Here is a 27,461-nt window from a genome sequence, read left to right on the forward strand (position 1 = left end):
GATATTCTGGTGAACAGTTAGCAGTCTCTGGCATATCCTTCAAATCTACTTCTGAAACAAACAAACAAAAAAACCAAGCTACTGTTTGCCTAAGTGTCTACCAGAAACACAATTCCATTATTTGGTGATTTGATTTTATTTTTATGTAATTTCAGGCAACTGGGGGATCGGGCACCTGCTTTGCAAAGATGAGCTGCTGAGGGCCTCTCTGTCACTGTCCCATGCCTGCTCGGTGCTCATCACCACCGGGTTCCCCACGCATTTCAACCGTGAGCCTCTGGAAGAGACAGACGGCCCGCCCGGAGCCATCGCTCTGGCCGCCTTCCTGCAAGCCTTGGAGAAGGTAGTCTCCATGATAGCTGACCAGAGAGCCTTGAGTTTGTACGGGGAGCTTGTGGAAGAGGCTGTTGAGCAAGGTGAGCAGTGACATGAGGGCGGCCCACTTCCCCAAATGGGCCTTTGTGGGCAGAGGATGGAGGGAATCAGCGTTTGTGGAACTTACGCTGGGCACCCAGGCATTGACATGCGGCTTTTTCCTCAGAGCCCAGAACAACTCTGGTGTAAGCAGCATTATCCCCATTTTATAGATGAAGAGACTGAGGCTCCAAGGGGTCCAGGTATTTACCCAGGTGGGGATGGTGAGCTGGAATTTGAACCCAGGTTCACTAGGCTCCAGAGCCCATGATCCCACATGAGCACCTGCTGCCCTCCCTATGAGAGGCAAGAGTGACCTGAGGAGGACTCCCCACAACCCAAGGCAGCCCTGGACCCCTAGAGTTGGGGGTGGGATAGTTGAGTATAGAGTGGTCGAAAGGCTCAGACAGCAGTGTCCCACCTGGCCAGGCGGGCAGGGATGCCCCAGGCTACCTGGGTTCCTGGAGTGTAAACAACTGCTCCTCACCTCTCCTCCTGTCTGCAGGTGTTGTTCAGGATGAGCTGGAACCCTGGTCAATCTAACCTGCTTCCCACGACCTGTCTCTGTGTCCCTCAGAGCAGTATCTTTTCCTTTCAGCATCTGAAAAGTACTTGAACCCAGTAAGGCATATCCTAAATCACCCCTTACGTTGAAAGTTTCAAAAAGGCTGTGCTGTGCAGACTGAATCAATTCCATGCAACAAATGTGTGTTGAGCACCTAGTGTGTGCTGGGCACTGTTTTAGGCTCTTGAAATCCATCAGTGAACAACAGCAGAACTGTCCACTGTCCTGCCCTCATGGAACAAATGTCCTAAGGGAGTGTAACAGACAATAGACAATATAGGAAAAGAGTAAGGTATATAGGATGTTAGGAGGCGTAATGCTATGGGAAAAAATGGACAAGGGTAAGGGATTGGGGAGTGATGGGCTAGGTGGCAGGCTGCTGTTTTAAACAAGATGGTCAGGGAAGGCCTCCTGGAGAAGGTGACATTTGAGCCAAGACTTAAAGTTGATGAAAGATTGAGGTCAGAGCTGGCTGAAGGAACTGAGTCCCAGGCTGGGTCAATGGCCAGGGCAGAGGCCACTGGGTGGAGTGGGGGCCCTGCAGGTTTAAGAAAGGGCAACCGGCCAGCCGATTGGCCTGGAGAAGACAAGGAGAAGAGAAGCTGGACAGGAGGACAGAGAGGTCACAGGGGCCAGACCAGGAAGGGCCTTGAGGGACACTGTGAGCAGCTGGGCTTTTGTACTTGGTGAGATGGGAGCCCTGGGAGGGCCATGCTCTGGCTTAGGTTCTGGAGGATCACCCAGATAGCTACAGGGACAAGGCGGGAAACAGGAAACTGGCCAGCTTATTGCAGGCAGGAGATGAGGGTGGCGGGGAGTGGGTGGTGCCCTGTGACATGTCCCTTTGGCCCCCTTGTGATTTCAGCTGAAGTGGGGGTGGAAGTTCTGAGTCACTCTGACCTGACTGGGCCCCACCACAAGCCAGTGGTCTGTGGGGTTTCTCCAAAGCTGTATAAAACCACTCAGCCCAGAAGTCTGGGGGCTCATGCCTCTGGGACCCTCTCAACCAGTCGGGGAGGGGAGCTAATGCCCTGCCTCTTGTCTTTTGGAGACTTACAGGTCCTGGTGGAACTGAGACCCTGTTGCCTAGAGCAGAGACCTTAAAAAGCACATACCCTCCTATTGGCTTTTCCTCCTTTTCCTCCTCACTTTCCCTGTTCCCTCCCACCTGACTTCTGGGATCATCTCCAAATAAACCACCTGCACCCAAGGCTTTGTCTCAGACTGTGGTTTCAGGGGACCCCAAATGGTTGAATGGTACAGGTGGAGGTTGTGAGAAGTAGCCAGATCTATATACATTTTGAAGGTAAAGGCATGATTTCTAGGTGGACTGGACGCAGGCGTGAGGCAGAAGAATCCGGCATCGCTCTAAGGTTTTGGCGGGGTAACTGAAAGGATGGAGTTGCTGGAATGGGGAAGACCATGGGTGGAGCAGGTTTGAGACTTGAGCCCTGTCGGTGGGAATGTAAAATGGCGCAGCTGCGGTGGAGAGCAGTATGGCAGTTCCTCAGGAAATGAAAAATAGAAAATACCGTATGACTCAGCAATTCCACTTCGGGGTGTACACCCAAAAGGACTGAAAGCAGTGACTCAAACAGATATGTGCACATCTGTGTTCACAGCAGCTATATGCACAATAGGCAGAAGGTGGAAGGAATCCAAGTGTCCATGAACAAACGAACAGATGAATAAAATGTGGTCTATACATACGCAGAATATTACTCAGCCTTAAAAAGGAAGGAGATTCTGACACATGCTACAACATGGATGAACTTTGAGGACATTATGCTAAGTAAGATAAGCCAGCCTCAAAGGAACAAATACTGTATGACTCCACTTATATGAGATACCTAAAGTAAGTAAAGTCATAGGGACGAAAAGTAGAATCGTGGTTGCCAGGGACTGGGGTGGGAGGGTGGCAATGGGGAGTGAGTGTTTAATGGGTATGGAGTTTCCATTTGGGAAGAAGGAAAAGTTCTGGAGGTAGATGGCAGTGACAGTCAAACAAGTATATGAAAGTACTTAATGCCAGAGAACTGGACGCTTAAACGTGGTTAAGTGGCAGCTTTTATGTTATGTGTATTTACTGCAATTACAATTTAAAAAATGTTTAACGAGTGCAGGTTTGAACCTATTAAGTGTGAGATACTTCTTGGACACACAAGCAGAGAAGTCACGCATGCACTTAGATCTAGGAGTCAAGTTCAGGAGAGCAGTCTGGGCTAGAAAGATAAATGGGAGAGCTGCTGGCATATTGATGGTCAAGACACTGGATGAGATCACCGAGGAAATAAAGGGAGAGAGAAAAGGACCCTGGGTGTGCCCTGGGATGCTCCATACTGAGAGGTCGAGGAGAAGGAGGAGGCAGCGAGGAAGGAGGAGAACCAAGGGACCGTCTTGTCATCAAGGAGAAGGGACGGCCAACTGTGCCATCAGGCTGGCAGTCATTTCCATCTGACAACTGGTGTGGTGGATATTGTTAGGCACCCACTTTCCCAGGAGAAGTTCTGCCCTCCTGCTCACCCGATGGCCTGGCTCAGAGGCTTCTGCTGGACTTGAACACAGAACTCAGGCTTGCCCACACGGTGGCTGAGGTGGGGGCTGTTGCTACACTGGATTTTGCAGAGCTTTCATTACATTTGGACGAAGAAAGGAAAAGCCATTTGGCCTTTGAGTGAAAATTATTTCAGTTATTTTTATAATGGAAGCCTAGGAAATGTTTAAAGAAGAAAAAACTCAGTCATCTCTTCTTTGTCTTGAGCATAAATTGACCAAATTGATAAACTGGTTTTTTGTAGCTCAGGTTCGGGTCCCATTTTCCTCCGCCCCTCCTTTCTGGAGGCTCTTTCTCTCTGTGTGCCCCACTCGAGGACACATTATGGTCTCTGTCCTGTTTGGTTCCCTGGTGCCCCTTCTTACTAGTAACCTATATCCTTGATGCAATTTGAGGAAGATGAGAAAGCACCAGCCCTCGTTTAGCACTTGCTGTGTGCAGGCCGCAGCTTGGTGCTTGACACGCATCGCATCCCTGAGCCACCGCTATCTTGGGGCGGGGGGGGCACGATTAACCCCATTTTCAGAAGAGGAAACTGAAGCTCAGATCGTCCCCGTGGCTTTCCCAAGGTCACGCAGTTAGAACTGTCGATTCCCACTCAGGGTTGTTTGGCTCCATCCAGTCCTCTTGCTGGGTCACCAGGCTGCCCCTCAGAGCACCGAGAGGGACTGGGTCTTTCAGCTTATCATGACCACCCTCCATTCCCCAGCTTGTCACGTCACATGTAGAATGTGCCCGGTGAGTATCCCTTGATGGGCCGACTGCCCTCTACTGTTGTTCCCTCTTAGACAGGGGTTGGGGCTGGGGAGGGAGGTCGGGGGAGCCACAGCGGGGCACTTTAGCATCTCTGAGGATGATTCTGGCTCCTCACTCTCAGCTTGCCGCAACAGCTCCTGAAGGGCTGGGAACAGTGAAGCAGAGTGGGACGCAGCCGTCTTGAAGCCACGTTTATAATACAAGCACATGGATTTAACATAGATAGGATGCTTCCTTGGGTGACTTTATGTGACGGGTGTGAGGGCTGATGATGGAGATTAGGGGGGTGGCCAAAGCTCCCCCAGGCTTCCCACTGGCACCCCTCCTGGGCCACAGAGAAGTCCGGGAGCTCCTGCAGAACCAACGGGACCATAAGTGTTGGGTCCATGATCTCGGTCCTGGGACCTCTGTCAGCTGTCTCAAGCTCTGCATGGAAAAGACTTCACCCTGGGCCAGTGAATATGCAAGGATTCCACCCTAAACTGCCACGAGGTGGATTCGTTAATGGAAAACCAAATCAGTTTTATTTTATTTTGGGATTTGTGTGTTTTCCACGTATTCTACAATGATGTGTGCTAATATTGCATTTTTTTTTTTAAAGATTTTATTTTTTCCTTTTTCTCCCCAAAGCCCCCCCGGTACATAGTTGTATATTCTTCGTTGTGGGTCCTTCTAGTTGTGGTATGTGGGACGCTGCCTCAGCGTGGTTTGATGAGCAGTGTCATGTCTGCGCCCAGGATTCGAACCAACGAAACACTGGGCCGCCTGCAGCGGAGCTCGCGAGCTTAACCACTCGGCCACGGGGCCAGCCCCCTAATATTGCATTTTTAAGAGTCAGATTCACTTTGGAAATTACTCCGATACCAGTAGCTACTCAGGGCCCAGACTCTGGGACCTTTTCTCCTCTGTTCTTGAATTTCCCTGAAGGCAGGCAGGGAGGTGGGGGTGGGGAGCAGACAAGAACCTGAGGTGGGAACTGGAGACATGACACTGACCTACATACTTGGCTTTGCCCAAGTTATTTAGCGTCTCTGAGCCTCAGTTTTCTTCCTCTGTAAAATGGAACTAATAATGGTTCTTATCATGCAGAATTGTTGTGAAAATTAAATGACAGCATGCATGTCACGTGCTTAGCAGAGGGCTGGCTCACTGTCACCGTGGGCATCTAAACGTGTCCCCAGCGCTCACAATGGCAGTGGGCCAGAATAGGTCTCTGTTCACATGGTATTGTGTGCATCTGTGTGCAGCATATCTGCCAGCCCACAATATTGGTGACACCAGCCCAATTCCACCGCCACGCCCCCACCAACCCTAGGGTTTACTCAGGACTAAAATAAACTTAAGTATCCTCTGTGTTGAGGTCTTGGCCCACCTAACAAAGTATTCTACAGGCAGATGTCATTCACTGATGGTAATGAGACTTTCCAAAGAAGCTTTTGAAAAGCCAGCGTGAATTCCCAAAATGCAGCACGAGCTGATGTGTCTGCCCTTTGCCTTTATTTTCAAGGTGTTCTGAAGACACAGATCCCAATATTAACTTAGCAAGGTGAATCAGCAGGAGCTGCTTAGGCGTTTCTATGCAAAGATGGGGACCCCAGGTCACCTAGGTATGTGTGTCCTATCCCAGTTTAATTGGGTGAAGATGGAAAAGTCCACGTGCTATTAGCTTTGACAGCAAAGTTTCCGCACCCCTCAGCCCTCCAGAGAGAACAAAACCATGAGCCCAGGGGTTCTGATGGGCCAGACTAACCAACCAGGCCAGGGGGGTTCAAGGTGTACTGGGGGCTTTGCAGAGGGTCTCTCTAAGTAACAGTTCTCTGAGGGATGGCATGTCTTCCTGCTAGAGGGAGAAAATAGGAAAATGATAAAAAAAACAAAAACTAGCAGTTTGTCAAACCCACTAACAAGTGTCCACTTAGAATTTAAAAACACTGCTTTGATAGGCCTGGAGGGCGAAGCTGTCTTGCAGCTCACAGCAGAATCCGGTGTTCCTAAGGAGGACCCTGCGTCACCAAGGGAAAGTTCGACTGTGGATCTGATATGCTATTTAAAGCTGCAAGAATGTGTGTGGCACGTATTAGAAATGTCTGTATTCCCTGAATGGTTGGCATACAAACAAAACCCTGGCCCCTCAGGGAGAAACTGGAACATTCTCTTAGGTGGGACCCCCTGATGCCAGATAACACAGTGTTGCTCTGCTGAGTGGAGGGAGGTGAGCCAGATCTGACTGTGGGGAGAGAGGATTCTGCTCTCTTTGGAGAAGATGCATTCACTCTTCCCAGGGAGCAGGCTTCCCGGGAGGGAATTCCTAGTCATAGCTAAATGGACCCTTCTGGCCTACAAAAAAAAGTCAATTCACTTTCACAAAGTATGTAACTGAGTTCTCCTGGGGAAAGGTGCAGAAACAGTGCTCTCCTTCCAGAACAGAGAATGTATTGATCTCAACTGGAGCTCTTCTACCAAATTGCCTTTCATCACCATTGATGTAGGACTGGAGGAAGTTCAGGGTCAAGGCTCTTGCTTCTGTTGATTCTGCTTCTCAGTGGCTGCCTTTTCCTGTATGGGGCTTGTACCTCAGGATTACATTCCAACACCTGCTCATCCAAGTAGACGTCACGCCACCACATTCTAGCACAACCAAAGGACACGGACAGGCACGAAGATTTTCTTTTTAAAAAACACGTACAGAGAAAGCATGCAGAGTTAAGATATTTTTTATTGTGGTAAAATATACATAATATAGAATTTACCATTTTAACCATTTTTAAGTGTACTGTTTGGTGTCATTAAGTACATACACGTTGTTGTTCAGCTATCATCACCATCTATCTCCAGAAGTTTTTCATCTTCCCAAACTGAAACTCTGTACCCATTAAACACTAATTCCCCACTTCCCCAAGGCCCAGCCCCTGGCAACCACCATTCTACTTTCTATCTCTATGAATTCGTCAAATCTAGTACCTCATATAAGTGAAATCATACAGTATTTGCCCTTTTGTGACTGGCTTATTTCACTTAGCAAAGTATCCTCAAGCTTCATCCATGTTGTAACACATGTCAGAATGTGCTTGCTTTTTAAGGCTGAATAATATTCCGTTGTACGTATATACCATCTTTTGCTTATTTGTTCATCTGTTGATAGATACTTGAGTGGCTCCACCTCTTGCCCCTGGTGAATAATGCTGCTAGGAATATGGGTGTATAAACATCTCTTCAACACCCCACTTTCAATTTCTTTGGGAATACACCCAGAAGCGGAGTTACTGGATCATATGGTAATTCTATTAAATTTTTTGAGTAACCACTACACGGTTTTCCATAGCAGAGTTAAGATTTTAAAGAACTCCATCATGGGGGGATTTAGAGAGATATAAAAGTACAATTTTCCTGTTCTTAAATCGGATTATCAAAATAATATTCCTCCTAATAATAACAGCAACCTCAATCACCAACGCTTAACTGAGCACTGAGGAGGTGTGGGGCTCTCTGCTAAGCTCCTCTTGTGCATTTTCTCATTTGACCCTTTCGACACTGTATGAAATGGGTACTGTTGTTAGGTCATCTGACAGATGCAGAAAATGAGGGTTAGAGAGGGTAAGCAACTTGCCCAAGGCCAGTGGCATTGGAACCTGCACGATCTGATTGCACAGCCACATTCTTACCGCCAGGCCATCTGTGTCCCTTCTTTCTCTCTTTCTGTCTAAAGAAGTTTATCTTGTGTTAGATTCATTCATCTTCTATTTCAATTCCTTTTTGGTCTGTTTTGTGTCTGTAAACTGAACAAGATCTTGGAAAAGGGCAGCAGTGGGTCAGTAGCAGCCAACACTCAAACCACCGGATGCTGGCTACCCCACTGGCTCTGGGCAGGGCACCAGCAGCATCCACTATGCAACCTTGACCTTCAGTGGTCCTGCTCTCACAGCCTCTGACTCTAATAAACTGCTAAAGATTCTGATACTATTTCTTAAGATGATCTGACGGACTAGCCGCCAGCACAGGCCCTGGCACGTGGCAGATGTTCAGCCAAGTTCTGTAGGAATGAAGGAATCAAAGAAAGAATGAAGGGTCCTTCACACAGACACACAAAGGCATGACCACCAGTGCAGCCACACTCTCCATGAGGACCCTCTGCCCTTGCTTCCTGGCAGATTCGACCATCTGGTGGTGATAGAGCGCACAGGGAGGGCCGCGGACGGCAGTCACTACAATGCGAGGAAGATGAACTTCAAGCACTTGGTTAATCCCATTGACGATCTTTTCCTGGCAGCTCGGAAGATTCCTGGAATCTCATCAACTGGTAAGCAAGGGGCATTGAGAGTTCGCCAAGAAGATATCAGCGCTAAATCCCTTTTTATTGACTGTTGAATACAAGGACAGGAAAGAGTTATATGGGGACCATCATTTTCCACTCCAGAGATGGTCTTTGTTTATTACAGTTGGCATGGCCACTAATGACACTGTCACTTAGAAATCTGATGTCCCCACAAGCAAGGAAGGGAATGACATTTAACCGAGCATATTCTATTAGCCCAAGTCTAAAATATTGAAACTAATAATAAAATAGTAACAATCATAAAATCGAGGCATGGCATATTATTTTGGTCATCTAGGACAAATGTGCCATGTGTACTATGTTTCATCTTATGAAGCATATTAACTTTAAAAAATATCTTCAATATAGGATCAGTGCAATCTTTTGATTGCTAATAATATAATAATGTGACTATTTGTGTTTGTACAGAACTTTATAGTTTTCAAAGAGGTTTCACATCCATTGTATTGTTTAAGCCTCAATAAAACCCTGTGAGTAGGTAAGGCAGGTATAGTGTCCAAGAATGAGGCCTAGCGAGGTTTCTTGAGGTTGCCCAGCTAATTAGTGTTGCTGGGAGAATTAGGAGTAGAGTCCAGACTCCCAGGACCCCACCTGATATGCTGTTCACGGAATCCTGTTGCCTTTATGAATTTCTGAAAGGCTTGATGTAAGTCCCAAGGAGAACCAACATTCCTCCCTAGGGGTAAGTATCCGACCCTGGAGTAATTAAGGCATTTGTCCTTCTGTGTTTATTTGTTTTCTCCATTCAAACACTGCCGGAGTGTTTCCCAGACTCATTAGTCTCCTTTGGCTTTTGAGGTTTGGATGAGACAATGAAAGTCTTCCGGCCGAGGAGAAAATTTCTGCAAATCGCCCTGGTCTTTCCCAGAAAGAAGGCTTGGGTGTGGTGCCCACAGCCAGCTGGCTTGTGCTTCCTGTCTCTCTGGGACTGCGCAGGCGGAGGACCTGAGCCTGAGGGAGGCATTCCCAGGGTGGAAAAGGAAGGAGTTCTGAGTCCAAGGGGCAATCAAGGTCCGAGGGAGCTGGCGGAGCATGCACTCTTCCCCTGCCATGTGGACCCTCAATTTGTGCAGATCCCCTCAAATGATGCCCCCAAGATCCCAGAGGAAGTTAGTAGTATTTGCACCTTCAGACTGCCTCCTTTGTGGACCCCTGGATCATTCTCTTGCCCTCAGGAGCCCAAGCCCCTCCTGTGACTTCCCACAGCCTCCTACCCAACAGGGCTACCCCCGAAATGTTCCTTCTCTCCTCTCCTCTCCTCCATCAACACCCCTCTTCCTCAGTTCCACAGGCAGCTGCTTTGTCATGGACACAGCACTCAATTGAGAATCACACACCCACCTTCCATTCACTACCCGGGTACTGCCCCTCTCAGAGACTCTCTGAGCTCTGAAAGGTGAGGAAAACAAGGCCACGGACAGGACTGACCCGAGGAGTGAACAAGGTGAAATTCCTAAAATGCTAAAGAGCAGAGACCGAAATAGATGAAATACCAGTGCTAGGTGGGGGTATTATTTTCCTTTATTCAATGGGCTGTAACGGACCTAGAAAACTGTTCTGTGAAAAATCCTCAGGGTGTGGTGGACCTAAGGCATTTGGTCATTCACAATTGTCCGCTTCCTTTGGCCGAGTCCAGGTCTCTGGTGCTGGAGGTGAGTCAGCTCTAGTTCCCCTCTCTGCCATCTCACAATGAATGCTCCCTCGGGTGGAATTCTTCCACATATTCCAAGCCTTTGTAGAAACAGACACAAAAACAGTCCTGGACAACCATTCTCTAGGCTCGGGAGGCCTGGCCGTCTGTCCTTGAGGCACTTGGACAAGCACCTTGGGTGAAGTTATCTTGAGGCAGCTGCAACCGTCTTCTGGAGGCAGATTCAGCTGACCTCTAGTCTACAGGATCCTCCAGAAATACCTGGACTCAGGGCCAATGGGGTTCTAGAGCATCAGCATCGCCTCAAAGTGTACAGGCTCACCAATGAATTAAGTAATTTCCAACATTTATTCATACTAATATATTTATTCTGGCATTTATTATGCTAATTAATAAACCCTCTAGTGCTGATTATCAGATTGGCCTTTAGACTGTGGTCTCTTTCAAATGCTAACCAACCACCCCTGGGGTGTATGTTCCTGATTAGGCTACTTCAGATGTTAACCAAGCACCCCTCTGGTGTAGATTAAAATTAACTGACATGTACACATTTCACATTCTTTAAACAGCAGCCTTTAAAGTCAATTACAGAATTGACTTCAACAATCTGTAACAGTTCCCTTCTGCCAGTAGAATGTTGTCTGGCCACATGAATGGGGCTCAGGGCCTTGTGACTGCTCTCTGAGCAGGAGCCACTCAAGAGGAGAAGGAGTCCTGAGTGTCGCCATACCCATATCTCCTGTGGGCCTGGCACACCAGCATAGAGGGTGCTCCATCTGTGACTGGAGAATGTGACCCAATAGAGGACATGCCACACACTGTTGAGTTCCGAACTTTGACTCGTTTTTAACTAGAAGAGTTTCTAGGACACTGGAAGGAGAAGTACAGTGTGTTCTGGTTGTCTGAAAGTACATGCAGAGCCAACCCCTTTCCCCTCCCTGAGGCAATGAGGCACATGTGAAGGGGCTGCCCAGCCCCACAACTACCCCCCATTTTGCCTGATCTTCTTTACTGACTCTGTCCCCCTTCCCTCCAGGGGTTGGTGACGGAGGCAATGAACTTGGGATGGGCAAGGTCAAGGAGGCCGTGAAGAGGCACATACAAAATGGGGACGTCATTGCCTGTGACGTGGAGGCTGATTTTGCTGTCATCACTGGTGAGTGCTTGGATGGCTGGCCAGTGAGGCCTGGCTGTCCAGGGGGAGTGAACTGGCTTGGAGCCTGTCCAGCCAGAAACTCGTCTCTTCTGTAAGTGGAGTCTAGAGGGCACCAGGACAAGAAGGGGACCTAGTTCTCAGCTTTTGGTCTCTCGTTCAGTCATTCAACAAACATTTACTGTGTGCCAGGCATTGTTCTGGGTACTGGGGTTAGAATAGCAAGGGCCCTGCTCCACAGAGCTCCCATTCCAGTGTCAGGGGACAGACAATGAGCCCTAACAAATAAGTACACGAGATCCTGCTAAATAGTGACAAGAGCTACAGGTAGACCAGACACAATGACTGGCAGGCCACTTTAGATCAGTGGTCAGGGAAGGCCTCTCTGAAGAGGGGTCACCTGTGCTTTCATCTGTGCCTGCTACATGGTGGAAAGGAAGAGAACAATCTATCAAATGTTTGGAGGATGCAGGATGCTTCCCACCTCTCCCTTCACTTACCTCTGCCCCCGGCTACCCCTCCCCCCCCACAGCTTCCCTTCCCCATCAAGACAGACCTTTCAGCATCCAGGCCCTTCCAGGCCCCACCCTTCCTCCCTTGACAGTGCTACAACTTTCAGGAATTTTGACAGTTACCTCAGAAAGACTGGCTTCCACTTCACCATCAGAACCAGCCTGATGATGAGCAGAAACCTCTCCAGGAACCTGAACCCAGGCAGGAAAACCTGAACTGTAATTGATGAATTGCTGGACAAGTCTGAGAGAGAAAAACTCCAGGGGACCCAGTCATAGGGCCCCCCACCCCTCCCTGCCCCAGCTTTTCTGAGTTTTGCCTCCAGGAGCTCTACCAGGTCCACATGGTGAATTTCAGAGAAAAATCCCCTCATGCTTTAGGTAGGGGGAGGGGAAGAAGAACCATTCTGTTCTTAACAACACCTGCTCTCAGGGGAAACTGTTAGACCAGAGCCTAACCTACCTGGGAGAAGGGAAATGCCCAAAAGTAGACAACATGCATCTGGAGGGAAGATCCAAGATGGCGGCGTGAGTAGTCTTCTTCATCTCTCACCCTTCGAATCTACAACTAATTGGACATTCATTGCTTAACAAAGGATATCCATATAGCATCTCAGGACACCTGAGAGACCCACGCTGCTATACATCAGAAGGTGGACGGACTTCCCTCCGGGAGGAGGTGGAGATAGGTGAAAACTCTCCGACCCCGACCCCGAACAGCCTAGTACCTGCAAGCGGCTTTCTTCCAGCGGATGCCCCCAGAACATCGACACACACCTAGGGCAGGAGGGAGCGCACACCAGAGGAGTGACAGTGGAAACAGGTGACCAGAGCCCTACCTAAGCCCCCCGCAATTACACCTAAGCCCAGAGGGAAGCTCCAGAGTTACACACCTGAGTCCGCGGGGAAAACCTCTACCTGCCATTAGTGGGGAGGCCCCGCCTAGCATACACAACATCGGGAGGGTCCCGGAGAGAATCCCAAACAGCGCGGCGGCCCGCCAGCTGCTGCTGCCGGCCCCACTGACTGCCGGGCGGGGCTCGGGACTACCGGAGTGGAGCTCCAGCAGCCAGCTCCGCGGCCCGGGGGGGAAGCTCCAGACTTCCACCTGGGCAGCAGACAAAGTCTCTGCCTGCCATTAGCAGAGAGGCCCTTCCCAGCATCTACAATGCCGGGAGGGTCCCAGAGAGAATCCCAAATGGCGCGGTGGCCTGCCAGCTGCTGCCGCCGGACCCACTGACTTCGGCTATTGTAGCTTGGGGCTCAGGGCTAACGGAGATCTCCTGGGAGAGGACTGGGGCTGGGTGGAGCTCCAGTGGCCGGCTCCGTGGCCTGGGGGGGATACTCCAGAGTTCTGGCCCAGCAGCAGGCAAAGTCTCTACCTGCCATTAGCAGAGAGGCCCTTCCCAGCATCCACAAAACCGGGAGGGTCCTGGAAAAGAGAATACCAGGCAGGGCAGCAGCTGGCCAGCTGCCACTGAACTCAAGGTCTCTGGCTATCCCCCAGACAGGGCAAGGGGCTCCCCGAGATCCTGGGGGAGAGGACTGGGGCTGGGTGGAGCTCCAGCGGCCTGGCTCTGTAGCCCAGGGGGGAACCCTACAATCTCACAGCAGCCTCAGTGAAAGCCTCTGCACAGCACTAGTAGAGAGCATCCATCTGGCAGCCACAAGGCTGGAAGACCCTGGGACAAAAGTAGCATAGCTAGGTGAGCTAACCACAGACTGCAGAAGATGCCAATAGCTCTGCTGTGACCCATAGTGGACAAGTGAGATTTTGTGGGCGCCGACAGTGACAGAGCTGCAAATATAAGTGATCCTGCCCTTGGCCGCTGGAAAAGCCCATAACACCACTGCAGACCCCAAGGAGGGAGCATGTCTAGGTGGTCTGCAACAGTAGGCACCAGCAGCCTGAAGACCCCCTGTGATGGCCCCCACAGCTGAAGAGGGAACCCACAGGACCACTGTGACTACGAGGAGGGGCCCAGGCCCAGTTAGCAACAGCTGATAGGGTTCCTGGTTGAAGAAGTATAAACAGCTGTCCCCCCACCACACCAGTAGAAACAAGTGGAAGCAGTAACTAAACTCTATCTCTATGCGGAGGCACAAATCTACAACATCAAGCAATATGAAAAAATATATTAAATCTCCAGAACAGAAGGAAAATAACAAATACACAGAAAACAATCCCAAAGAAAATGAAATATATAACCTAAATGACAATGACTTCAAAACAGCCATCATTAAAAAACTCAATGAGTTAAAAGAGAATTCAGATAGACAACTCAACGAGTTCAGGAGCTATGTCACAAAAGAGTTTGATACTATAAAGAAGAACCAAACAGAAATACTGGAAATGAAGAACACAATAGAGGAGATTAAGAAAAATCTAGATGCACTGAACAGTAGGGCTGATAATATGGAGGAAAGAATTAGCAATTTGGAAGATAGGAATATAGAAATGCTGCAGGCAGAGGAGGAGAGAGAAGTAAGACTAAAAAGAAATGAAGAAACTCTCCAAGAATTATCAGACGCAATTAGGAGATGCAATGTAAGGATTATAGGTATACCAGAGGGAGAAGAGAGGGAGAAGGGGGCAGAAAGCCTATTCAAAGAAATAATGGCTGAGAACTTCCCAAACCTGGGGAGAGAGATGGAACTTCATGTGACAGAAGCCAGTAGATCTCCAAACTTTATCAATGCACGAAGACCAACCCCACAGCATATAGAAGTGAAGCTAGCAAAAGTCAACGACAAGGAGAAAATACTAAGGGCAGCCAGGCAGAAGAAATTAACCTACAAAGGAACCCCCATCAGGCTATCAGCAGATTTCTCAGCAGAAACTTTACAGGCTAGAAGAGAGTGAAATGATATATTCAAAAATCTGAAGGATAAAAACCTACAGCTGAGAATTCTCTACCCAGCGAAAATATCCTTCAAATATGATGGAGAAATAAAAACTTTCCCAGATAAACAAAAATTAAGGGAGTTCATTGCCACAAAACCTCCTCTTCAGGAAATGCTCAGGAAAACCCTCATTCCTGAAAAATCAAAAAAAGGAAAGGGGCTACAAAACCAAGAGCAAAGGAGATAAGTAGAAGGACAACAACAGAGAGTAGCAGCTCTCCATCAGAACAGATTAAACCATGGGAAGAGAAACAAAGGAAATTGAAGAAAACCGGAAAACAAGACATAAAATGGCAGCGGTAGGCCCCCACATTTCAATAATCACTCTAAATGTAAATGGATTGAACTCTCCAATCAAAAGACACAGAGTGGCAGGATGGATCAAAGAACAAGACCCAACAATATGCTGCCTCCAGGAAACACACCTCAGCCCCAAAGACAAACACAGACTCAGAGTGAAGGGATGGAGGACAATACTCCAAGCTAATAATGAACAAAAGAAAGCAGGTGTCGCTATACTAATATCAGACAAAGTAGACTTCAAAGCAAAACAGATAAAGAAAGATAAAGAGGGACAGTATATAATGATAAAAGGGACTCTCCACCAAGAAGACATAACACTTGTAAATATATACACACCCAACACAGGAGCACCAAAATTTGTAAAGCAACTCTTAACAGAACTAAAAGAAGAGATCAACAACAATACAATAATAGTAGGGGACCTCAACACACCATTAACACCAATGGACAGAACATCCAGACAGAAAATCAACAAGGAAATTATAGAATTAAATGAAAAATTAGACCAGATGGACTTAATAGATATATATAGAACACTTCATCCAAAAACAGCAGGTTACACATTCTTCTCAAGTGCACAGGGAACATTCTCAAGGATAGACCATATTTTGGGAAACAAAGCAAGCATCAATAAATACAAGAGAGTTGAAATAATATCAAGCATTTTTTCTGATCATAATGCTATGAAACTAGAAATCAACTACAAGAATAAAGCAGAGAAAGGTGCAAAAATGTGGAGACTAAACAACACGCCTCTGAACAAACAATGGATTATTGAAGAAATTAAAGAAGAAATCAAATATTATTTGGAGACAAATGAAAATGAGAACACGACATACCAAATCATTTGGGATGCAGCAAAAGCAGTCCTAAGAGGGAAATTCATTGCAATACAGGGTCACCTCACTAAACAAGAAAAAGCTCACATAAGCAACCTCAAACAACACCTAACAGAATTAGAAAAAGAAGAACAAACAAAGCCCAGAGTCAGTAGAAGGAGGGAAATAATAAAAATAAGAGCAGAAATAAACGATATTGAAACAAAAAAAGACAGTAGAAAGGATCAATGAAACAAAGAGTTGGTTCTTCGAAAAAATTAACAAAATCGACAAACCCTTAGCCAGACTCACCAAGAAAAGAAGAGAGAAATATCAAATAAATAAAATTAGGAACGAGAGAGGAGAAATCAACAGAAATCAACAGATACCAATGAAATACAAGGGATCATGAGAGAATACTATGAAAAACTATATGCCAACAAATTGAACAACCTAGAAGAAATGGACAAATTCCTGGACTCCTACAACCTCCCCAAACTGAATCAGGAAGAAATGGAGGATCTGAATAGGCCAATCACAAGTAAAGAAATAGAAACAGTAATCAAAAACCACCCCAAAAATAAGAGTCCAGGACCAGATGGCTTCTCTGGAGAATTCTACCAAACATTCAAAGAAGATTTAATACCTATCCTTCTCAAACTATTCCAGAAAATTGAGGAAGATGGAGTACTCCCTAACACATTCTATGCAGCCAACATCACTCTGATCCCCAAACCTGACAAGGACAACACAAAGAAGGAGAACTACAGGCCGATATCACTGATGAACATAGATGCAAAAATCCTCAACAAAATTCTGGCAAACCAAATACAGCAATACATCAAAAAGATTATACTCCATGATCAAGTGGGATTTATACCAGGGACACAGGGATGGTTCAACATCTGCAAGTCAATCAACGTGATTCACTACATTAACAAAATGAGAAACAAAAACCACATGATCATCTCAATAGATGCAGAGAAAGCATTCGACAAGATCCAACATCCATTTATGATAAAAAACCCTCAATAAAATGGGTATAGAAGGAAAGTACCTCAACATAATAAAGGCCATATATGACAAACCCACAGCCAACATCATACTCAATGGAAAAAACTGAAAGCCATCCCTCTGAGAACAGGAACAAGACAAGGGTGCCCACTTTCACCACTCCTATTCAACATAGTATTGGAGGTGTTGGCCAGAGCAATTCGGCAGGAAAAAGAAATAAAAGGAATCCAAATAGGTAATGAAGAAGTAAAACTCTCGCTGTTTGCAGACGACATGATCTTATATATAGAAAACCCCAAAGAATCCATAGAAAAACTATTAGAAACAATCAACAACTACAGCAAAGTAGCAGGGTATAAAATCAACATACATAAATCAGTAGCATTTCTATACACTAACAGTGAACTAACAGAAAAAGAACTCAAGAACTCAATCCCATTCACAATCGCAACGAAAAGAATAAAATATCTTGGGATAAATCTAACCAAGGAAATGAAAGATCTATACAATGAAAACTACAAGACATTCTTGAAAGAAATTGACGATGACATAAAGAGATGGAAAGACATTCCATGCACATGGATTGGAAGAATAAACATAGTTAAAATGTCCATACTACCTAAAGCAATCTACAGATTCAACGCTATCCCAATCAGAATCCCATGGTCATTCTTTACAGAAATTGAACAAAGAATCCTAAAATTCATATGATGCAACAAAAGACCGCGAATTGCTAAAGCAATCCTGAGTAAGAAAAATAAAGCCGGAGGCATCACAATCCCCGACTTCAAAACATACTACAAAGCTACCGTAATCAAAACAGCATGGTACTGGTACAAAAACAGGTCCACAGATCAATGGAACAGAATTGAAAGTCCAGAGATAAAACCACACATCTATGGACAGCTAATCTTCGACAAAGGAGCGGAGGGCCTATATTGGAGAAAAGAAAGTCTCTTTAACAAATGGTGCTGGGAAAACTGGACAGCCACCTGCAAAAGATTGAAAATTGACCATTCTTTTTCACCACACACCAAAATAAACTCAAAATGGATCAAAGACCTAAAGATTAGGCCTGAAACAATAAGTCTTCTAGAAGAGAACATAGGCAGCACACTCTTTGACATCAGTTTCAAAAGAATCTTTTTGGACACTATAACTCCTCAGTTGAGGGAAACAATAGAAAGAATAAACAAATGGGACTTCATCAGACTAAAGAGCTTCTTCAAGGCAAGGGAAAACAGGATTGAAACAAAAAAACAGCTCACTAATTGGGAAAAAATATTTACAAGCCACTTATCCGACAAAGGGTTAATCTCCATAATATACAAAGAACTCACACTGCTTAACAACAAAAAAACAAACAACCCGATCAAAAAATGGGCAGAGGACATGAACAGACATTTCTCCAAAGAAGATATAAGTATGGCCAATAGACACACGAAAAGATGTTCATCATCGCTAATCCTCAGGGAAATGCAAATCAAAACTACACTAAGATATCACCTTACACCCGTTAGATTGGCAAAAATATCCAAAACCAAGAGTGACAAATATTGGAGAGGTTGTGGAGAAAAAGGAACCTTCATACACTGTTGGTGGGAATGCAAACTAGTGCAGCCACTATGGAAAACAGTATGGAGATTTCTCAAAAAGTTAAAAATAGAAATACCTTATGACCCAGCCATCCCACTACTGGGTATCTATCCTAAGAACCTGAAATCAGCAATCCCAAGAGTCCCCTGCACCCCTATGTTCATTGCAGCATTATTTACAATAGCCAAGACGTGGAACCAACCTAAATGCCCAGAAACTGATGATTGGATAAAGAAGATATGCTATATATACACAATGGAATACTACTCAGCCATAAAAAAGGACAAAATTGTTCCATTCGCATCAACATGTATGGACCTAGAGGGTATTATGTTAAGCGAAATAAGCCAGACAGAGAAAGACGAACTCTATATGACTCCACTCATAGGTGGAAGTTAACATATAGACAAGGAGAACTGATCGGTGGTTACCAGGGAAAAGGGGGGGTGGGGGGTGGGCACAAAGGGGGAAGTGGTGTACCCACAACATGACTAACAATAATGTACAACTGAAATCTCACAAGGTTGTAATCTATCATAATCTTAATAAAAAAAAGTAGACAACATGCAACAGTAGATGGATAATGTAAGCAGAGAGATGGAAATTCTAGGAGAGAATCAAAAAGAAATGTTAGAGATAAAAAATACATAAGAGAAATAAAGAATGCCTTTGATGGGCTCCTTAGGAGACTGGACACAGCTGAGGAAACCATCTCTGAGCTTGAGGATATGACAATAGAAACTTGCAAAACTGAAAAACAGAGAAAAAAGACTGAAAAGAACAGAATATCCAAGAACTGTGGACAATTACAAAGGTATGACATACATGTAATGGAAATACCAGAAGGAAAAGAAAGAGAGAAAGGAATGCAAGCAATAATTAAGCAATAATCACAGAGAATTTTCCCCCCAGATTACGGTTAGACACCAAACCACAGATCCAGGAAGCTCAGGGAACACCAAGCAGGATAAATACCAAAAAGCTACAGCTCAACATATATTCAAGCTTCAGAAAATCAACAATAAAGAAAAACCCTGAAAGAAGACAGAGGGAAAAAAACACTTACCAATAAAAGAGCAAAGACAAGAATTACATCCAACTTCTCAGAAACCATGCAAGCAAGAAGAGAGTGGAGTGAAATATTTAAAGTATTGGTGGAGAAAAACCACCAGCCTAGAATTCTGCACCCTGTGAAATTATCCTTCAAAAGTCAAAGATAAATAAAGACTTCCTCAGACAAACAAAAATTGAGAGAATTTATTGTCAGTAGCTCTGTCTTGCAAGAAATGTTAAAAGAAATTCTTCAGAGAAAAGGAAAATAATATAGGTCAGAAACTCGGATCTACACAAAGAAAGGAAGAGCATCAGAGAATAAATAAGTAAAAGTAAAATAAAAACTTTTATATATTAATTAATATAACAGTTTATTCAAAATAATAATAGCAACAATGTATTCAATTGTGTATGCTTATGTATATATACATGCTTATATATGATTATAAATGAAATTAATGCCAGCAATAATACAAGGGATAGGCGGGAGGAATTAGGAGGAATATTTTTTTATTATAAGGTGCTTGCACTATCTGTGAAGTGGTAGCGTTATTTGAAAATGGACTTGGAATCAGTGTAAATGTATATTGCAAACTCTAGGGCCACTGCCAAAAAAAAGTTAAGAGAACAAGTATTACTGATATGCTAAGAAAGGAGAGAAAATAGAACCATAAAAAATGTACAGTTGGGGCTGGCCTGGTGGTGTAATGGTTAAATTCACATGCTCCACTTCAGCTGCCCGGGGTGCATAGGTTAGAATCCCAGGTGCAGACCTACACACTGCTCGTCAAGCCAGGCTGTGGTGGTGTCCCACATACAAATTAGAGGAAGATTGGCACAGATGTTAGCTCCGTGACAATCTTCCTCAAGCAAAAAGAGGAAGATTGGCAACAGATGTTAGCTCAGGGCCAATCTTCCTCACCCCCGGCCCCCAAAAAAGTACAGTTAAAACCACAAAAGGCAGAAGAAAAGTGGAAGACAAAAATAGGAAAAAGGAACAAGGACAAACAACAAATAGAAAACAGTAACAAATATGGTAGATATTAATCCAACCATATCAATTATCACCTTAAATGTCAATGGTCTAAATACCCCAATTAAAAGACAGAGATTATGAGAGTGGATCAAAAAACAAGACCCAACAATGTGTTGTCTACAAGAAATCTACTTTAAATGTAAAGATACATATAGATTAACAGTAAAAGGATGAGAAATATATACCATACTAATACTAATCAAAGGAAAGCAGGAATGGCTATATTAATTTCAGACAGAGCAGACTTCAGAACAAGGAATGTTATCAGGGTTTAAGGGGGCATTACATGATGATAAAGGGGTCCAAGAAAACACAACAATTCTTTTTTTTTCCAGATTGGCACCTGAGCTAACATCTATTGCCAATCTCTCTCTCTTTTTTTTTCTTCTTCTCCCCAAAGCTCCCCAGTACATAGTTGCGTATTCTCGTTGTAGGTCCTTCTAGTTCTCCTATGTGGGACGCTGCCCCAGCATGGCTTGATGAGAGGTGCTAGGTCTGTGCCCAGGATCCAAACCAGTGAAACCCTGGGCTGCTGAACCAGAGCATGTAACCTTAACCACTCAGCCATGGGGCTGACCCCTAGACACAACAATTCTTAATGTATATGTGCCTAACATGAAAGAGTCAAAACCACATGAGGCAAAAATTCAGAGAATGTGAAAATAGATGAATCCACTATCATAGTTGGAGACTTTAACAACCCTCTATCAGAAATGGACAGATCCAGCAGGCAGAAAATCAGTAAGGACATAGTTAACTCAACAACACCATCAATCAACTGGACATAATGGACATCTATGGACTACTTCATCCAACGACAGTAGATTACACCTTCTTCTCAAGGAAACAGTCAACAAAATAGACCACATTCTGGACCATAACAAACACCTTAACAAATTTAAAAGAATAGAAATCATACCATGTCTGCTTGCAGACCACAAGGGAATTAAAGCAGAAATCAACAACAGAAAAATAGGTGGCAAAATTCCCAAATACTTGGAGATTAAACCCCACACCTCTAAATAACACATGGGTCAAAGAAGAAATCTGAAGAGAAATCTAAAAATATTTTAAACTAGACAAAAATAGAACATCCAATTTGTGGGATGTAGCAAAATCAGGGCCTAGAGGGAAATTTATAGCATTGAAGGCATATATTAGAAAAGAGGAAAGATCTAAAATCAATAATCTAAGCTTCTTCCTTAGGAAACTAGGAAAAGAAGAGCAAATTAAATCCAAACTAAGCAGATTAAAGTAAATGATAACAATTAGAGCAGAAATCGATGAAATTGAAAAAGGAAAACAGAGAAAATCAACAAAACCAAAAACTAGTTTGTTTGAAAAGATCAATAAAATCAATAAGCCTCTAGCTAGGCTAAGAAAAAAGAGAGAAGACACAAATTATTTTATCAGACATGAAAGAGGGCACTTCACTATAGATCCCATGGAAATTAAAAGGATAATAAAAGAATACTATGAACAACTCTATGCCATAAATTTGATAAATGAAATGCTTAAGTTTCAATTAACAAGATATCTACAAGATTTATGCGATGGAAACTACTAAACTCTGATGAAAGATATCAAAGTAAATAAATAAAGAGATATTCCATGTTCATGGATAGGAAGATTCAATATCGTTAAGATGTCAGTTCTTCCCAATGATGTATAGATTCAAGACAATACCAATCAAAATCCCAGCAAGTTATTTTGTAGATATCAACAAACTGGTTCTAAAGTTTATATGGAGAGGCCAAAACACAATATTGAAGGAGAAGAACCAATTTGGAGGATTGACACCACCCGACTTGAAGGCTTATTATAAAGCTCCAGGATTCAAGACAGTGTGGTATTGGCAAAAGAATAGACAAATAGATCAGTTGCACAGAATAGACAGTCCAGAAATAGACCCACATAAATATAATCGAATGATCTTTGACAATGGAGCAAAGATAGCCTCTTCAATAAATGGTGCTAGAACGACTGGCCATCCACGTGCAAAAAATGAATCTAGACACAGACCTTACACCCTCCACGAAAATTAACTCAAAATGGATCATAGACCTAAATGGAAAATGCAAAACTATAAAACTCCTAGAAGATAACATAGGAGAAAATCTAGACTTTGGGATGGTGATGCCTCTTCAGATACAACACCAAAGGCACAATCCATGAACAAAAGAATTGATAAGCTGGACTTCATTAAAATTAAAAACTTCTGCTCTGCAAAAGACATTGTCAAGAGAATGAGAAGACAAGCCGTAGACTGGAAGAAAACCTCTACAAAAGACGTATTTGATAAAGGACTGTTATCCAAAATATACAAAGAATACTCTTAAAATTTAACAATAAGAAAACCAACAGTGCAATTAAAAAACGGGCAAAGGACCTGAACCGACACCTCATCAAAGAAGAAATGCAGATGGCAAATGAGCATATGAAAAGATGTTCAACATCCTATGTCTCTGTTCTCCGCCCTGGATTAGCTTTCCAGCTGGCACACCCAGAAGAGGAAGAACAAACCCTGCTCCTCAGGCCTCCCGTGTTTGCTCGCTGTGGGCGGACCCATTATCTGCAGGTCTCCTTTATCCTGGGATCTTGGATCTGAGTGGGAAGGGAGCCTCTGGGAATCTCTTTGGAAGACCTCAGATTTCCTCAAGTTTATCTGCCACCCAGAATGTAGGTTCTCCGTATAATTAATCAAATCCCAAGGGCTTGGCCAACTGCATCACTGAGGTGGTGGTTTTAGCAGCAGGTTTTAGCAGCCCCCAAGGAGAGGAGGTGAGCCCAGTTGGCAGTGGGGAGTGTGGGTGACTTGTAATGAGAGCTTCAGATGAAAATCTGTGGGTTTGAGGCTGAGAAAGATGAAAAGGGACCCCTCCAGACAGGATTGGGAGCTAACAGGACCTGAACACAGAGAACTTTGTCTGTTCCTTCAGCTCAGTGTAGACAAGAAAGATCTAGGGCTCTGGAATCAGTCAGGCTGATGGCAGCTCCATTTCCAAGCCTCGCTGTCCTCACCCATGAAGTGGGTCTCTGTAAGGATTAGAGAAACCCTTTGTAAAGTAGTCCTGGCTGTCCCTGGGCTGGACGGTCACAGCAGATTGCTACTCTTATTCCAGGCTGGGAGTCAAGAGGGGGCAATTGACAGGCAGGGGGATGTCCCAGGAGAGTAAATTAGGAGGCACAGCAGCCCGGCCCGTCTCCATCCTTGGCTCTTGACACCAGGGATGGCGGCAGCCCTGGGCTGCTCAGCAACTTGTGGGGCCCAGCTACAATCAGGCAGGTATGACTGGAGTGAGAAGAGCAAAGAGCCCACCACAAGGTCCACAAGCAATGGCGCCCTGGCCCTAACAGTGTGCTGTCCTGTCCTGTTTGGTGCCTGCAACCCAAGTCAGCATAGAGATCAAAGTTTGCAGTGGGACTCACATCTCACAGGGCTTCCCAGAGCAGGGCCCCCACATGTGGGCTCAAGTCTCTGGTCTTAGGGCCCCTCTAGGCCTCATCTCCCTGATCCCCACTAGGTACCCCATGATCCAGCCATGCACGGCCACTGTCATTGCTCAAATACAGCATGGGTTTAACGGGTTTTTTTGGTTTTTTTGTTTTTGGTGAGGAAGATTGTCCCTGAGCTAACATCTGTGCCAGTCTCCCTTTATTTTGTATGTGGAATGCCACCACAGCATGGCTTGATGAGCCGTGTGTAGGTCTGCGCCCGGGATCCAAACCCATGAACCCTGGGCTGCTGAAGCAGAGTGTGCGAACTTAACCATTACACCACCAGGCCAGCCCTGGGTTTAATTTTTTTAATTGAAAGGATGATGTGACAACAATACTGTAGACATTCTGTAAAGGTGGGTAGCGAAGGGAGATGGAAGGGGGCAAAAACGCCGTCATCGCTCCATAACACAATTGGCATTTTTAGTTTTGCGTGTCAGCTTTTAATTCTTATACTTAACACATACCCATTTTATCTAATTTCGCCCTGGTCAACCTGCATTTTAAATTCTTCTCTTTCCCTTTAATATTAACTCCCATATGTTTTTATTTTCTATATTTGCATGGAGGCTGAGTATGGGTGCTGGAGTTCCACAACCATGTGGATATACTTAACACTGCTGAACTCCACACTTAAAAATGGTTAAGATGGTAAATTCTATGTTATGTGCTTTTTTTATACTACAATTAAAAAAAAAAAGAGTATGGCCTCTGGAGGTAGCCGCCTGAGTTCACATCTTCCTATCCATGAACACTTACCAGCTGTGTGACCTTAGGCAAGTTACTTAACCCCTGTGTGTCTGTTGCCCAGTGCTGCAAATGAAGATAATAATAATACCTATACCTCACAAACTTGTTGTAAGTATTCCAGGAGCTAATCCATGTAAGGCATTAGAACAGTGCCACGCTTTGTACCTATTCACTCAAAGCAAGTTATTCTATTCCATTGACTATGCCATTGATGACAAGAATTGCCATTATTTTATGTACCATTAAGAAAGGAAAAGATTGCCAATTATAACTGTAAGATACTATTGATTGTAAGAGGCATCTCAATTTCAGAAATGTAAATATAAAAACTGCATCTTAGAATCAGTGAAATACAATACTATTGTTATCGCATGGTCCTCATCCACCATATTTTGATATACACCTTGTATTTTCACGCCACATGCCTGTGTCCTCATGGAGTGCTTGGGTTTTTTTCTACCTGAAGCGCCCCCCACTCCTCTACCCTTCCTCTGGCGAATTCCATCCAGTCTACAAGGCCCGTATGAAATGACCCCTTTCCCGTGACTCTTTCCTAAACCAGTCAGAATGGATGCCCCCTCTCAGGGCTCCCACGGTGCTCTGCGGACATCTCATGGATTGCCCCGCGCTCTGGTTGGCTGTGTGCACAGTCCCTCTCTCTCCTGGTTGGGAGCTCCCCTTGCTTTTTAGCTCTGGCACCTAGAGCTTAGCAGGTCCTTAATCAATCCTTCCTCAGCTGCATGGAGAACTCAAGCCGGTTTCCGAGAAAAGCCAGTGAGGTAGTCCCCAAAGTGGGGAACAAGCCTTTGGGGCTGGCTGATAGAAAAGGAAGGGGAGGGGCTGGCCCCGGGGCAGAGTGGTTAACGGTCCAGGGTTTCTCCAGTGCAGATGCTGGGCGGAGACTTGGCACCGCTCATCAGGCCACGCTGAGGCGGCGTCCCACACAGCACAGCCAGAGGCACTCACCACTAGAATCTACAACTACGTACTGGGGGGCCTTGGGGAAGTCTGAGGCTGACTTAGGAGTGGTCTTCGAGCCCATGAAGAGGGGATGCAACACAGCATGAAGCAGCTGTCACCTAGCCCCTCTGAGGACAGGTTTCCATGCAGCACGAAGGATTCAGGTCGGCCATGAGGGACAGTTTCTTAATGTCGAGAGTTCTGGAATGGCTTCCTAGGGTTACGCTAGCCTGAATCTTTTTCTCTGGTGGTCATTAACAGTACATAACCCAGATGGTTTAGAGCGATGTTCTCAAACTTTAACTTGAATCGCGGTCACCTGGAGGGTTTATCAAAACTCAGTTTGCTGCCCCATTCCCCTGCTGATTAAGTAGGTCTGGGCTGGGGCCCAAGATTTTGTGTTTCTAACAAGTTCCCAGGTACCACTGGTGCCACTGGGCTTGGGACCATTCTCTGAGATGAGTTCCACTGCTTAGAGGCAGGGTGATGGACCGCGTGACCCTTCCAATTCTATATGATGGAATCTTTTGTTCTAGGTGTTTCTAATTGGGGAGGCTGTGCCTTGGCCTGCACACTGTAATCCTGAACTCATGTGAAGTCCACGGATGTTACCTGAGGAAGGCAGTTGGGCCCTCCAGAACACCTGGGGAGCAGAATTGGACTTAGGCCCTCCCACCTGTCACTAAGGTAAGGTACTCCCGCAGGCCATTCCCACGGAAGCAGCTCTTTCCTTGGCTGAGGGGTGGGGATGGTGTTCGCAGCCATAAGCCAAGGGCCAGCACCACTGCCCATCAACACAGAGGTAGAGCCTGCCTGGGGGCAAAGGTCATCCAGTGGCAACTGCTGGACTGGATCGAGTGATCCTAAATCATTATGGAAGACCTGATATAAATGACCATTTTCCTTCTAGTTTGACTTGAGGCAAGTTGCTTAGCCCCTCTGAGCTTCATTTTCCTTGTAAAATGGGAGCCATCAGCATTGTTGTTGGAAGAACTGAATACCTGACCCAGGGTAGGCACCTCATACATGTAGCTGTGGGTGTCCTCATCTCCCTCTAAGGAGTGTGCAACCCAGCCAGGGCACTAAGACCCTGTGTGGGACAATTAGCCAGTGTGAAGGTGTGGAGGACTAAGGTAGGAGGAAGATCCTGGCGGCTGGAGGCTGGAAGGAATAAACCCAGTAGAAGGGGAGGCATTCTGGGCAGGAGGGAGGGCAAGCTTAGTGCCGGTTTGGGGAGACTGCTATGGAGGTGCAAGGCAGTAGGCAGGGGCGCGATAGGAGGGCAGGAGGGCTTCTGACCCCAGGATCAACAAGGAGGGCGTCCATGAGCCCAGGAAGCAGTTTGCAAAATTGTTTCATGCGTGGATTTTTCTGGGCAAGGTCTGTGCTTTCGTCGGATTCTCCATGTAGTCTGGGGCCATTAAGAACCCCTGGGCAGAGGGAGATGGTGTTAGCTGGAGCCAAGAAAACCCTGACTCCCTCCTGGAGGGTTCTACCTGAGAAGTAGTAGGGAGCCACCGAGGGTGTTCGTTGAGCAGGGTAATTGGAGCTCCTCTGACTGCTCAGCCATCTCGCCGAAGGGCTGTGCGCA

At 45.4% G+C, this 27,461-nt stretch overlaps 1 protein-coding gene across 1 annotated transcript in view; it reads left to right on the forward strand.

Moving 5' to 3' along the window:
- Positions 1 to 27,461, forward strand: part of DGLUCY (D-glutamate cyclase) — a gene marked incomplete at its 5' end in the record, with an annotated part of 50,621 nt that overhangs the window by 12,941 nt on the left and 10,219 nt on the right. Inside the window, 6 exon segments of the mRNA XM_070514542.1 lie at positions 156 to 416; positions 5,797 to 5,896; positions 8,438 to 8,586; positions 11,310 to 11,429; positions 26,407 to 26,445; positions 26,448 to 26,557. Of these exon segments, the coding sequence (XP_070370643.1) occupies positions 156 to 416; positions 5,797 to 5,896; positions 8,438 to 8,586; positions 11,310 to 11,429; positions 26,407 to 26,445; positions 26,448 to 26,557 (779 nt within the window).

The sequence above is a fragment of the Equus asinus genome, chromosome 7, assembly GCF_041296235.1.
Source record: "Equus asinus isolate D_3611 breed Donkey chromosome 7, EquAss-T2T_v2, whole genome shotgun sequence".
Classification (NCBI taxonomy): Eukaryota; Metazoa; Chordata; class Mammalia; order Perissodactyla; family Equidae; genus Equus; species Equus asinus.